This window comes from Oncorhynchus nerka, linkage group LG14, assembly GCF_034236695.1.
Source record: "Oncorhynchus nerka isolate Pitt River linkage group LG14, Oner_Uvic_2.0, whole genome shotgun sequence".
Classification (NCBI taxonomy): Eukaryota; Metazoa; Chordata; class Actinopteri; order Salmoniformes; family Salmonidae; genus Oncorhynchus; species Oncorhynchus nerka.
The window spans coordinates 56,993,269-57,007,761 of record NC_088409.1 but is presented as its reverse complement, the minus strand read 5'-3'; the positions used below and the strand labels follow the sequence as shown (position 1 = coordinate 57,007,761).

The window sequence follows — 14,493 nt, the reverse complement described above, 5'->3', positions numbered from 1 at the left end:
CTGCTATTTGTGTTTTGTCATTTGAGGTGTATGGCTTTGATGAGACAGCTTTGTATACATTCCAGTTTTTCAGGAATCATTTAAGAAATTCATTTACCAGGAGGGCCTAAAGCTTTCTTTGGTTTTGACAAAAATAGCAGGATTTAGTATGCAACTCCCCTGTCTCGCCAGCAGGTGGCAGAAGAGCCTTAACATTTGCACCGTCTCCTTGGCCATGTCTAGCCACCTCTGAATGAGAGGCGGCATGTAGTGGACATTGAATGGGTAACTTGTGAATATTGCCGTGGTAAAGTCACTAGCTGCAAAATCCCCCTGACAAAATCTATCCAACTAAATTGCATTTCTGAATCCTATATTGATAAGCTAAATACAAATACAAGAACACCAGAACACACTTCAGTGTACTCAATATACCTCTGTCTTCTTTCTTTCCCTCGGGATGTAAAGTAGAACCGTTGGCTGAATTCAATTGGGAGGTGTGTAAAGTTACATTGCTAACAGAAGAACAATGATCAGGTCTAATAGGAGACCCAGGAATGTTACTGTAGTACAATTTACCCTAAATGTCCCCTGTTGTAAAACCTAATGCCAGCCATTCTTCCACTGACAGAAGGGGCCATATAGCGCTGAACCTCATGAAACCCCTCTGCGCCGGTTAGTGTGGGACCCAGGTAGGCGATGTAATATTGTAATGTTGGTGACTGCATTTTGTGTGTGTTGGGAAAGTCTGAAGTTCCATTAGAATGAATAGGAGGACGTTCTTTTACAGGCCTCTCCGTCAACACCTCGTGGAGGCTGGATGCAGTACCAGGTAGTCTGTGTAATGTGTTCGTTCATGGGCATCGCCAGTAACTACTACCTAACAAACATGTCTTGTCTGGAGGGCCTATTCACAATGTGTCATATATATACTGTGTACAAAATGCAATAGACTGACTAGGTGAATGCAGGTGAAGCTATCATATCCCTTATTGATATAACTTGTAAATAAAATCAATTTCGAATCAGTGAAGATGAAGGAGACTGGTTACAGAAGGATTCTTAAGCTTTGAGACAATTGAGACATGGATTGTGTATGTGTGTCATTCTGAGTCCCATCCACCATCACCACACATATCTGGACACACGCTGACTCACTCACAAACACAAACGTGGTGACGTCACTCCGAAGATCCTGTGGAATGATAAGCATTTATTTACAGCATTGCATAGAAAGACAGCAGGGAGAAAACGCTACGGAACCAAAGGTTCAAAAGTGGTTTTGCAATATAAAAATATATGTTTACATCTGAAAAATAGGATGCTGCGCCTTCAAGACAATTGTTCCAAACGAGATATCAACCTGGCTGATACAGTACACTGTATTTTTGTAGCCTTCTTTTTGCAAACTATCCCCGGTAACCAGCATATTGCTAGTATGTCCACTATTGAAGGTTTACCTTTGTAAATCACTGTCCCTAAAATAAATAAGCTCAGAGAGTAGATCGATACTTTTTTTTTTTTTGCTCCGGAAAATGGTTGTCAACGTAAATGTTGAACTGGAACTCAAGTAACAGGCCAAGTAAATGCTTCTATTTCGAAAGTGCTAAATCGTACTGGCGCAAATGCGGTCTCGCCGCACGTTTTCAGGCGGCTCGTTGCGTTGTTCTCGGGCAAGTCTTCATTGTCAAGCTTCGGATGATGTCGGTGAAGGCTGGATAACCCGAGAACTGATTCAAGCCCTACGATAGGGGGCGTATCATTTCAATACAGGCGGTGAGGTTAGGAAACCAAATCTTCAGAGAAAGGGTGAGGAATTGTTCAAGCTAGAATCCTTAGTTGCTACATACATTTTCGGACGTATAAATTAATGACACAGTGTACCCATTGATTCTTGAAGAATATAACTTAGAAATGCTCATGAGCTTAGTTCAACTGTTGAACCCCAAAATAAAAGCTTTGTATACTCCAAACTAAGTATTTGTAGACAAACACTGTACAGCCTCAAACATAGTTTAAACTATCATTTTGATATCATGGATGGTCAGTCCTTGCATACTCTTGCTTCGAATTGATCCAGGTCAATCCCTCAGCTTTTTAACCAAAACACAGGCAGTGACAGACACGTATGGATTTCCTCTCAGCGGTATGGACTGACCCTAATCAACGCTGGATGGATGGGTATTACAAATGAGCAGACCACAGGACACATTGTCTGAACAGACTGCATGAACTAACCGCAACGGGGAAAGAGCCGAACAGAAGTAGTAGGTACATACGCACACAAACAAATAACCGTTGGACAAAAGAAACATCTTTTGAGAATAAAAAGCTATTACCAACAAATGATTAAAACATCAAATAACTAGCAAAAATACTGTAAAATCATTTAAATAAGTGCAAAAATATATTTTTTAAAGGTGTGCCAATGGTTTCGGTAAGGGACATGCTTCACTTGACGAAGGGAAGCCGGTTTGGAGACAATTTTAAAACGGTAGAACGGACACAAAAAGAGGATAATGCCAGAGTATGTTCCTACTGGCCTCTTCTGCTTTGGAGACCATTAAAAGCAATGAAATAAAACACAAATTGATAAATGGCTTACAGCCAATAACAATTGCTCTAAAAATACACTTTTGTCAGAGACAATTTGAATTTCATAATTTCTTCCCTCTATAAATTCATTTGCCTCAGAGACTTACCCCACTCATCTTCCTACGCTTCTCCCGAAAAGTCCTAAGCCACAAAAAAAAAAAAAACATAGGACATGCAACCTTCTTATCAAGGTCCAAAAGTCAGCCATGTTGGTCAACTATGTTTTGCCAGCACTGTGGTAAGAATGTAAAACAAAAATGATTGATCTGCACTGAATGTGTGTATTAGCTATCTAGTTAGTTTGAGGAATGATTCTATTAAAAAAAAAAAATCTAATTAACTGTGAATATTCCATTTAAACAATACAGTCAATCCACAGCCATACCATACACTGGCTCAAATCAGTTGATGATAAGACCATAAATGCAACAAGTATTGCTATTCTATCATATAATAGCACTTTCCAAGAAAACAAAATCTGAGACATTTATGGTCTCGTTACATATATTTTAGAGGATATGTATACAGAAAAACCTGTATAATATATGTCAATAATTCAGGGTGACATTATTTCTATAGCACAATTTCTGATATATCACATGCTTTACTCTTCCCCCCCTGCCTGAGAAAAAGCAGGAAATGCATCACCTATGCCTCTACTGCCATTAATTCCAATTAGACTGGTTTTGAATTTCTCCCTGACCAAGATGGCTGCCATTTTGTCCCATTATGGAACTGAGAGAGTTTATGACATATCCTATTCAATTACTAGAGGGGGCTCTCTACGGCAAAACCTCTCACACATTCTTGTAACATTGTAAAAAAGTTTGGACTGTGCAAAAACGGGAGATTGTAAGAACATGGGGGCCCTCTTGTGCTTGGCATAGACGCGAGCCCCGGACTGACTAATTGCAATGACACAGTAACAGATGAGAAGCATTGAACAGAGGCCACATTAGTGTGTGTGATTTTACAGTGAGCTCGTGTCAGAAAGGTCCTTTTTCCCCAGCAGTGGAACATCACTGAGGATTTAAACTTAATTTGGTGCATCTTATGTAACAACATAGGAATCTTCATCATCTACTCTCACAGAGTGCAGTGAGATAATTAGTGTAGGCTACTTCATACGCAGAAGAACCATACTGTACATGGGAATAGATATAGAATACAGGGAGATATTTACCTCTTCAAGTCTGCCTGCTGTTATACATTTTGTCAAAAATATTTAAAAAGAGAGGAGGTCAAGGCCAGCTCTTCTGAACCAAAGCAGAAATAAATAAAACATTTAAAAATTGGAGGCAAAGGATTCCAAACTAGAGTCCTTATAAAAATCAATGGGGGAAAAAAAGTTCATGTTAAAATCTGAACAGCCTCTGTTCACACTCTCCTTCCCCCTCCCCCCAACCTGGATCTCTTAGTCTTCTCTTAGAAAGAGAAGACAAGGAGAGGAATCGTCTATGAATGGAAGTCAGAAAAGGTCCTCTCCCCTCCTTTCTGCATGAGGGGGTCACGTATGGAGAGGCTAGATTGAGGGGTCAAACGGAGGGCCATCGATGACACGGCAGTGAACCATCTACATGACGGACTCTTTCTCAGAGCCGCGAGCCGCCGCCTTCTCGTCGCCCGCACCCCTGCTCTCCTTCTCCCCGATGAGGGGCGAGTGCTCAGGCACGGCGGGCGTGTCATCCTCCATCTTCACCTCGTTTAGCTCCTCCCCCTCCTCGGGCTTGGCAGAGCGGTCCACGTACCACTGCAGCAGCCCGGCTCCGAAGGCGTCGCCCTCCACGTTCAGAACGGTGCAGGTACGGTCACTGGAAACAAGAGAAATTGTCCGATCACGGTTAAACCAAACCAAACCCGGGTTCTTCCACCGTATCCATAACTACGTCATGTCAATGCTGTGTCAAGTGTGTGAAGCAGACACAAAAACGGTCATGGTTTTTATGACATGTATACGACAGCATTATAGAGGCCTTGACGGATGGAGGAGCTGTTCCAATAGAACTGCAGTCAACACGAGGTACTCACACGAGCCAGTCGACGGCGAGGATGAGGGAGATGTCGTTGGTGGGCAGTCCCACTGCCTCCAGGATGATGGCCAGCGTCAGCACGCCCCCAGCGGGGATCCCTGCTGCTCCCACACTGGACGCCGTGGCTGTCACTCTGACAGAGGGCGGGGGCACACGGGAGAATTAGTCACTCAAGAGCACAGCCTTTCCTAAAACTCAGCCTAGCAAGTCTGACCCAAGGTTTATACAAGTCTGTTTTGTACGTGTGAGTGTATATATACTGTAGCTACTACATTTCAGTTTGCTCCGCTTTACCAAACACAACTGCCGCTCTGAATCGGACTGGATTGAATCAAACGGACTAGAGGGAGCGGTACTCACAGGATGGTGAAGACTTGGATGAAGTTGAGCGGGATGCTGTTGAGCTGAGCGATGAAGACGGCCGCCACACACTGGAAGAGCGCTGCACCGTCCATGTTCACCGTGGCCCCGATGGGCAGAATGAAACGACTGATGTGCTTCGACACACCGTTGTTCTCCTCCACACACTTCATCATCAGGGGCAGGGTGGCAGAGCTGAGAGAGAGGGAGCGTGTGAGGGGCTAGTCGTATACTAACTGGTGACATGTTACATAGCATTGGAATAGTTGTATTTGAACTGCAGAGTAATGGAGTTGAGCATTTTTGGCACGGTATAAGAGCAACACTGGTATAAGAGTAATTAAGGCTTACCATCAACTCTAGTATGGCGATCTAGTGACTACAACCGTACCTGGAGCTGGTTCCAAAGCCTGTGGCCAGAGCGGTGAAGATGCCCCACAGGAAGGTGTAGGGGTTCTTGCGGGTGATGATAAAGTATATGCCCGGCAGGACCAGCAGGCCGTGGACGGCGTGGCCAATGATACAGCAGGCGATGTACTTGCCCAGGCTGGCAAACAGCGTTCCCACGTCCTCCATCTCCACGATCTTCCCTGCTACCAAGAACATGATTCCAAGGGGGGCATACCTGGAGAGGGGGAGAGGTGGGTTACCGCAAATACAATAAAAGTACGAAAATTATCATTTAAAAAAAATATATGTATCAATATTACCACGTGATGCTAGTACCAATACAACAGTGACTTTGGGCCCTTGAAAAACGCAACTGAAATACCATATTATTATCCTAACAATTACGAGTTGACATGTGAAAGATAACAAATGCGGGGTTGGCAAAACTCATCACGCGTGTGTCCCCTCCCACATCTATTCCCGACAGTGTTTCTGGGGAAAGGACTCCCTTACCACATGATCCAGGACACCAGCACCATGGTGGCCTCGTTGAAGGAGTTGAAGAACTTGATGAGGATCTCTCCCTCCTCTCCCAGCTTCCTCAGGGCCACACCAAACACTATGGCAAACACCACCAGTCCTAGGATGTTCATACCGTCTTGGTCTATGCCAAAGGGAACCTAAACACACACACGCAATATCTCAGGTCAGCGTGACTGATGCCTTCTAGACACGTTCAAACAGTCAACAGCCGTAGGTATTAGAAAGTCAAATGTGACATCCTATATAGATTTCCAACTCATTTTGGCATTTTAGTCTACTCGCCTTCTCAACTGTGATGTTGGGCAAGCCATTAGTGCCATTCTTGGTCACAAACTTGTAGCTGGTAGCGTACTGCAGACAGAGGAGAATTGTTCATTAGGTCACTGATGAAAGACATGTTCTGTTTAGTTAATTATGTGGATCCCCCCCCCAAAAAAGCCTTAAAAAGGAATAATCCACACACATACATATTTGTTTAATGAGTCCACTGTTAATACAGTCCCAACACGTTTTACATGTCAGCCATCAAGTTGTCAAGATATAAGACTTTCAAAAAGAAAATTGTAACTTGCTACATCATGGTGACGCGTTTTGTGGTAAATCACAAATCATTTGCTTTTCGAAAATTCCAGGGGGGGGGGTGGATACCAAAAGATAGTTTGAGTGGATTATTCCTTCAAGTCTCGGTTACTCTCACCCTCGCTCGTACTATTATACGTGTGATATAAGAGGATACTCACAGACTGAAAGGCAGCAGACACCAAGTTGGAGGGGAAGATGTTTCTGGAAGAGAGAACAAGAGACACATTCAGTACACTACACAGGCACCAGCTATGCTTACAGTGACCCTAATGATGATGATCAGAAACCACAGCTAGAAACTAAAATGTTGGGGTTTTCAGAAAGCGAAACATTCAGTCAAATCAGTGCTGAGGGACACAGGTGCTACTGCAGGTGTGTGACAGCCAGGGCTAAAAATGTATTTTGTTAGCCAGGGCTAAAAATGTATTTTGTTAGCCAGGGCTAAAAATGTATTTTGTTAGCCAGGGCTAAAAATGTATTTTGTTTTCTGCTGAGTAACAGTATACATGCAGCCCTGTGCCCTTTAGTGTGCTACAAGAGGTAGAAGTTGCCATGAGACATTCACCTGCAGTCACAGTTAAGGATTCAAGCTTTAACCACTTAAGCTGGAAAACTCATTTGAAACCAGAACTAAGCTTTCTTCGCGCCTCATTGCTCAAAAGCTATGGGATGGGGCTGAAGAAATGTATCCACTCAAATGCATACAGAGCTATGGATGCAAGAACTGACCAGCTTTAACCATGCTTTGATTCTATTCAGTGTTTGTTTACATTTACGTTGTAAAATACGCTTACATTTTGGTTTCTGCTGGGGTACAACCATTGAACTAAACTCATGAGGAATGTATAAATGAAATTCTTCAAGAATCAAATGGGTGTATGTATATATATATATATATCTCATTCCAAAAATGGAATTTGGGAAAGGTACACTGATCCTAGGTCTGTGACTAAAAGGTAAAACCCACGGGATACAACCACTAACTGAACTCCTTGTTCTAACGTCTAAGCGATCTTTCCAGGATGCCTTTATGCTAACTCAATGCCTATAACCTTGGGCACAAAACGCCTCACGAGGGAGCCAACCACGAGTGATGAGGAAATAGCAGGGAGCGTTTCAGTGTTTTAATCCTCCAACTGCCCCCAGAACTGTTGCTGCTGGGATTACAGGTCCAAACCAAGACCTGCCAAGAGGGGTGGGCAGATGACTGCTCTACAATACAGTACACACCTCAGTGGACTTGCTGTACCACCCTTAAAGCCACATACTGGCGAACATAGTGGGAAAGTCTCCTCAGAGCACTAAGCCCCCCCCCCCCGCCCTTCCCTCTTAGTCAATAAATCCATATGGATTTAGAGTAATGAGGGATTAACTTCTTTCATGTTTTTATCCTGTATCTCTTTCTGACCTGAACACATGCCGGGCGGGACAGGAAACAATGCATTGTGGGATTTAAGCTATCGCACCATGTGACCGAGGATAGAATAACCCGAGACAGAAGTTGCCCTGAAACCGTATCAGTAACAAACCCTGTCAACTCAACAACAACAAAAATATATTTCCATGAGTTGTTGCAGGACCTGGTCAAACAGGGAAAGGAAATGCCCTCTCGACCGCTCTGAAGGTTCCCGCGCAAACAGGAAGTAAAGACGTTAACGTGGCTGTCCGATTTCCCCCCTGACGCCCCGAGCAGCACAACAGTCTGCCCGCCCAAAACTCACATCTCAGTTTATATTTAGTAACAGGCTGACTCCGCCTACCCCCTCCATTTCCCTATTTATTCTTCCTGTTATGCCGTGTCATGACAACCCAATGCCACCACAGCCATTAGAGCTAAATTAGCATAGCCACGGCTAGAATAGACAGAAAAAGAGAACAAACAGGGCTACAGGTGTAAGCCTAAGACACACCCTAAAAACACAAAAAAAACAGCCGTACCTATGCCAAAGACCCAAGGAAGGCTTCTCTCGTTTTCAGACATTGTGCATCTCCAGTCCCGACATTCTCTGCATTCTTAGTCAGTAAGTCACTGCCTTGTTCCTTCCCTACTACAGTCCTACAGAGATCCCTAATTGAGGCACTCCCTCCTCTCAAAGCGAGGCTCTGTCCATGAACACTAAACGACTGTGAATGTGCAACAGCACTCATTTAAAAACATTAACCCCTCTCGGTCAGGGTCCACTTTTGGAATGCGATGTGCGCAGACGCCATCAGTCTCCATGTCATATTACTGCAAAAGTTCTGCAGTTGACATTTTGCCATCAATGCTGTGTACACACTTGCGTAACAGCAAGTTGATACGGCATTTGCATATCGGTGTTTAGATTTACATCCCCATGGGGTTTGAGTAATGAGCAAAAGGGTCACAACGACACAGCCTGCCTGATCTTCTGGGTACACGTGGAGCATGGTGATGGGCGTGTCGTGTTTACAACCTACTGGGTGGCGTAGACCGCAGCCATTCAGGGTTGTTGACATGTCGCTTTTATGGCCACCCGAGACCGCCTCTACCTGGTCAAACCGGATCTGCGACTGCGTGTGAAACGTGGCAACCATTACGGCGGCACCTTATTTACATACCAGTGTGAAAACACACCCCATCCTGGACCTCTAGACCTATGAGAACCCATGGGTCCCTCCTGGCTGTACGTGGCTAACTGACGCAGATGGTAGACACCCTTGCAGTCACTCCTGAAATACTGCTCAGGGAGGTGAGCTAAATGCCACAGAGACGGAGAGAGAGCGCAGGGAGGAGGGGTGGGGGGCAGGCCAGTGAGGGTGGCTGATGCAACACGCCTGATACCTTACCTCCAGCTTTCTTTGTCCCGAAGCGGTATTAACATGATCCCCCATTCAAATCCAAATGAATAGTACTACTGCCCTTCTCTCTGGCTCTTAATGCCATCTACATATGAACAGCTACGGCCCGTTGTCCTGTATGTTTGTCTCTGTGTTTCGTCTCAGGGTTATAGACTAACAAGTACAACACTGCCTGCATAGGGGCACCTGTGAACAAAGCACTGAACTGACAAGTGGGAAAGCAAATGGATGAAAGCCAGGTGGAGATAAGCAGTGGAGGGAGAGCTCATAATAAACGGCTGAAACGGAGCAAATGGAATGGCATCAAAACCATGTGTGATGTGTTTGACCCCATTCCACTAATATTGCTCTAGCTATTACCACAAGCCCGTCCTACCAAATGAACGTGCCACCAGCCTCCTGTGGAGATAAGATAAGCAAAGTATAACAGGAAGTGAAGGGGAGTGAGGGGTTATCGTGCCCGGTCGGGAAATTTGATGCCTTGTTCCTCTTCAGTTGGTTTATGACATTTATTTAACCTCAGGACCGGTTTAAGCCAGTAAGTTATTGAGGGCATTTGTAACTACGAGAACCCGCCGCAACTTTTTGTGATATTGTGTTCATATGTACGCGAGAGAACGGAGGAGAGCGAGAGGAGGGAGTGAAAGACAGCGTGTGCGAGCGTGCGTGTGCTTTAAAGGGCTCCTCGTTTCCGCTGTAGTGAAGCGCTCCTCGGCCCGGCTTGTTGCCAAAACGGGAACCCGAAAGAGAGTGGTCACTTCAAATGAGCCACATGAGTCACACAAGCTGCACAATTAACCATCATCCTTTGTGGCCTGTGTGTGTCCTCACGAAACTGACAACCTTTCTCATTGATTCCCTGCCGAGAGCCACGCGCATCCAAGAAAGTCTGATTCAATGCATTTCATTTTTTAATATCAAAATGGCGCACAATGCATTAGAAACGAGTGGATTCCTTATGCGTTGGACTGGGAAGGAGAGACCACCCAGGTTTCAACTTGTAGATCCTATTATGCAAGAGAGAGTTATGTCATAATGACAACTATAGGTTAAGGAATTACAATCCCATTCATAGAAAGATTATAAATTAACAATATTCATTGCCCCAATACCCCCCACTCGTGTAATCTGGCTTTAACGGTTTTCCTGGACCGGGATCTAGGGATCTGGACTCGATGGAGGTTGATCACAATGAATTTTGGACCAGGAGGAACAGAGCAACTGACTGGGAAAAAAAACTGAAAAAAAAACGTGTCATTTATAAACGAGCAAGCAAGAATTGTTTTACAAGAAGTTGCTTGTGGAAACTGGCATCAACCCATACTAGTCTATATCAAGGAGTCTGGCTGCATGGCTTTAACTTAAAGAGAAGCATGTGTAGTGTCTCTTATGAACCCAAAGCAACAGACATGGGCCTAATTAAGGTTGCGTGAAGAATGGGCCTCCAACATGAATGTAAATATCCTGAGGGGCTCTTTTTATAATAAAAAACCAGGAGAGCTTCTCTGTAGATGGAGCGTGGTCTAGTCGTGTTTCTAATCCCACTGAAAACACAGGGTCCTTTAAATTCAGTTCAAGCTCGGGAGAATAGGCCATTCTTTCTTATCCCATTGTGGCATAACATGTAAACAGCTAAATGATTGGCAAGATGTTTAGGTTTTAAGACTTCTAACTAATCTAGCTTAATGACCTGATCTAGTACAGAGCGGTGGGCGGGAGTTGGGTCACATGGTTTGCTAGCTTCTTGTGGTAGCATGACCCCCCCCCTCCCCCCCTGTCAACAGTCACCGTCAGGGGTAACTATGTAAACGCAACCTGATGCTTTGGAACATCAGCGTCTTAAGATGGGTTAAGACAACCAAGGTCCAGTAAATCATTTGTAAATCGTTTTGTTTTAGGATATCGTAGTAGTAAGGGGCTCAATGCAGAATGCCACTGAATTTGCCACATTCGTAGGAGATTTTGAGTATGGTGACCAACTGTTCACCACTTCCTTACTAAATCCAACGACATGGTGAGGTGTGTATGATCAGTGTGCTTGAGCCTTTTAGGGCACCAAAGCAGTAGAGGTGTACATTGTAATAAAACTAGAATTACACAACCATAATTTTGCCCACTGATTCGGTTTGAACATCCATTACTGTTCATTGACTGGCAAGACAGATAATGTAGAACAGTATTTCTTAGTGTGTCACCCCTAGGAATGGAAAAAAGTATTCTGAGCATAGGGTTTTTTTCTTGGCGCACTGGGGTTGTGAAATGTTTCAGGAAAGTGTGCTTACAAGCAAAGACTGTGCAATCATTTCGTTGTCTGTCTCTGAGAACAGCATCATCCCTCTTTTTAAAAAAACTTTGTTTTGTTTAAAGCATGACAAAGTGTGTAAACCAAGAAAGAACGGAATGTCCAAGATATCTTTCCTCATCTGGTTTTGACAGAGGCATAAATTACGATTTTATTTTCCGGGCGCACAGCAAACTGAACCCCGGCCGGTTGAGGAAACGGTGCCTTTATTAATGAACCTGGATGGCGACAACAGTCCCAGAAAGAAGGACTGACAGTCCCCTCTTTCAGAATGTCAAGAGACCTTATTTGTACTGACCCAGCACGAGAGCACTGGCCAACAAGTTTAAGACAAACTTGCAGTCAGACTGCTTGGCTCGGTTTTCTAATTCATATGCGGAAATGTATGCCTAATTTGGGAGATTAAAGCAACATCACAAAGAACCCCACTCAAATTCAAACAGTGGGCTCATTAGCTTGCTGCTGGCTGAGGGAGTCTGCCACGTGTGTGCATTTAGTCATTGTGACAAATAAGAACGCCTACAAAACAAGGCAAGGTCGCAGCCACTTCAGTGAACGACCCCCCAAATGGCTATGTCACATCAACCTCTCTGCCCATTTTGCTTAGCCTAAATCACCACCCTGCCACTGCCGGACAATTGAATCTTACCTGATCAGGTCCAAGAATGAGTCCACCACTTCTTTGGTCGGGGGCAGCTCGCCGTCATCCAACAAAATCGGCTTGGAGCCGGTGTTCGATCCGGGGGAGATGATGAACGCCATGATCACCCCGATTGCTGACGCAATTAAGGTGGTGACCAAAAAGAAGAGCATGGCCCAGCCGCCTAGCTTACCCAGGGCTTTGGGGTCGATGCTGGCCGCCCCGGACACCAGACTGCACACGACCAAGGGAATGATGATCATTTTCAGCAGCCGGATGAGCAGTTCACCAGGGAAACCCACATAGAGGATCTGTGTCCTGCTCAGCTCCATGTGGCGCACGCCAAGTCCGATGAACACCCCGACGATCACCCCGGCCACGGTGAGAATCACCAGAAAGTTGGCCATGACTAACCTCTTGATTTTCTCCGTTGTTGTCTCTTTGGAACACGTATTGTGGCCGAATCCGTTGGCTACCAGCTCATCCTGATGCGCCTCTCCGTTGGATGCCTTCCCGTCCATGTTGATCTTTTCTGCCATTGTGCGCCCTGAGTGTATCTTAACACCTAAACAAAATAATTATATGGAGAGAGAAAATGATAGTCAAAGATCGTTTGACTATAGGATCTGTTAGTGTAGCCGTTGGAGGTAATATTGTAGCTTGTATTGTAGCGAAATGACTCCGGTGAGTTGCTGCGCCTCTCAGCCCGTAATTTATAACCCAACCAGCGCCGGGAAAATGCCTGGTAACGTCAAGTAGAGGGCGGGCTCATGCAGGTTGGTGACGTGCCCATTTCATTACCTATTCAAACAACCTTTCTAGGCCATCTGTCCTAATACCAAAATAATTCTAAAATCAAATAGAAGGGGAGCAATATCATCTTACATTTTCTAAACCATGACTGCACAAATAAAATAATTCAAATGGACAAATAAGTAAAGACACAATGAGCAATTAAATCACGCTAATTTTTCCTATGATTGATAAATATTTTTCAATGACGAATGAAATTACATTTGAGCAATTAGAAGTACACTAAAATGAGGGCATCATCCTGAACCTAGATCAGTGTATCTAAATCCTTCATTGTAGCCTACCACTGCCCTAGATGACACGTTAGGGGTGGATTGCATCAGCATCAGTGATTCAACCTCTCTCGTTCACGCTCAGAAAAAATAAGTTGCGGTGAGGGTGTACAGGTGTACAAAAATATCAAAATACACATAATGTACCTTTCAAGGTACACATATAATCTCACATGGTACTGTGTGGTACCTTTTAGGGTACATCTGCAGATAATCTAGTATAATGGTACATTGTACCCAATATTTGTCAAATATAGAAGTTACAATCATCACACACTCAAATACCTGCCCATCAGTATCATATTTCCCAGCATACTCTATTGCCAGTTGATTTTTGTTTAGAATTGTTTGTTTCAATGTGTGTGTTTTTGCATGCACATAGATAAATAACATACATTTTTCAAAACGAATCCAATCCTTTACTGAGATGGTTGTTCCAGTTAAGATGGTTTTGTTGTCTTATTTATCCATTTATCTCAGCTTGACAGTCATTCTAAAAGCAGGTTGCAGGTTATAAAAAATAGAAATAAAATTGGATATCCTAACTCTGGCTGGGAATTACATATCACTTTGCATGCCAGCCTAGTGTGACCTGCCCGATGTGCCTGCAAACCAGGAGAATCAGACCACTGTGTTTGGGTAAATCTATGCTGTCAAAGTATGTCCTTATGATATGTGTAATGTATTGTCAAAAATAGCATAATTTCAATGATCAAATATTCACTTAGGCACTCACTTGGTGAAGGCTACAGAACTGAAAGCCATAGGCCGTGTTCGAGAGGATCAAAACCGCAATGTTTCATGGGTGCCTTGTGACTGACAGACAATTGATCTACAAATAATGAGTCATTACTTATGATGCAAGGTGATTTGTAGATCAGTTAGTTGGGCACTCTCCTGCAGTCGTTTTGATGCTCTTCATCCAATGGCATTGAGGAACACACCACCTCAGTCATTGGCTTCATCAATAAGTGCATCGATGACGTCTCCCCCACAGTGACTGTACGTACATATCCCAACCAGAAGCCATGGATTACAGGCAACGTACGCATTGAGCTAAAGGCTAGAGCTGCCACTTTCAAGGAGTGAGAGACTAATCCGGACGCTTATAAGAAATCCAGCTATGCGCTCAGATTAACCATCAAACAAGCAAAGCGTCAATACAGG

The 14,493-nt window shown here is 44.2% G+C and overlaps 1 protein-coding gene across 1 annotated transcript; it reads right to left on the bottom strand.

The window, feature by feature from the left end:
- Window positions 1-1,172: 1,172 nt before the first annotated feature.
- On the bottom strand, window positions 1,173-12,925 carry LOC115141444 (neutral amino acid transporter B(0)-like). Its single transcript, XM_029680325.2, has 8 exons — window positions 12,251-12,925; window positions 6,638-6,680; window positions 6,180-6,248; window positions 5,868-6,034; window positions 5,356-5,589; window positions 4,965-5,159; window positions 4,603-4,737; window positions 1,173-4,385 (listed from the first exon to the last, which is right to left on the bottom strand). The coding sequence occupies exons 1-8, from the start codon at window positions 12,778-12,780 to the stop codon at window positions 4,148-4,150; spliced, it is 1,611 nt and encodes a 536-aa protein (XP_029536185.1). The 5' UTR covers window positions 12,781-12,925; the 3' UTR covers window positions 1,173-4,147.
- Window positions 12,926-14,493: the final 1,568 nt, after the last annotated feature.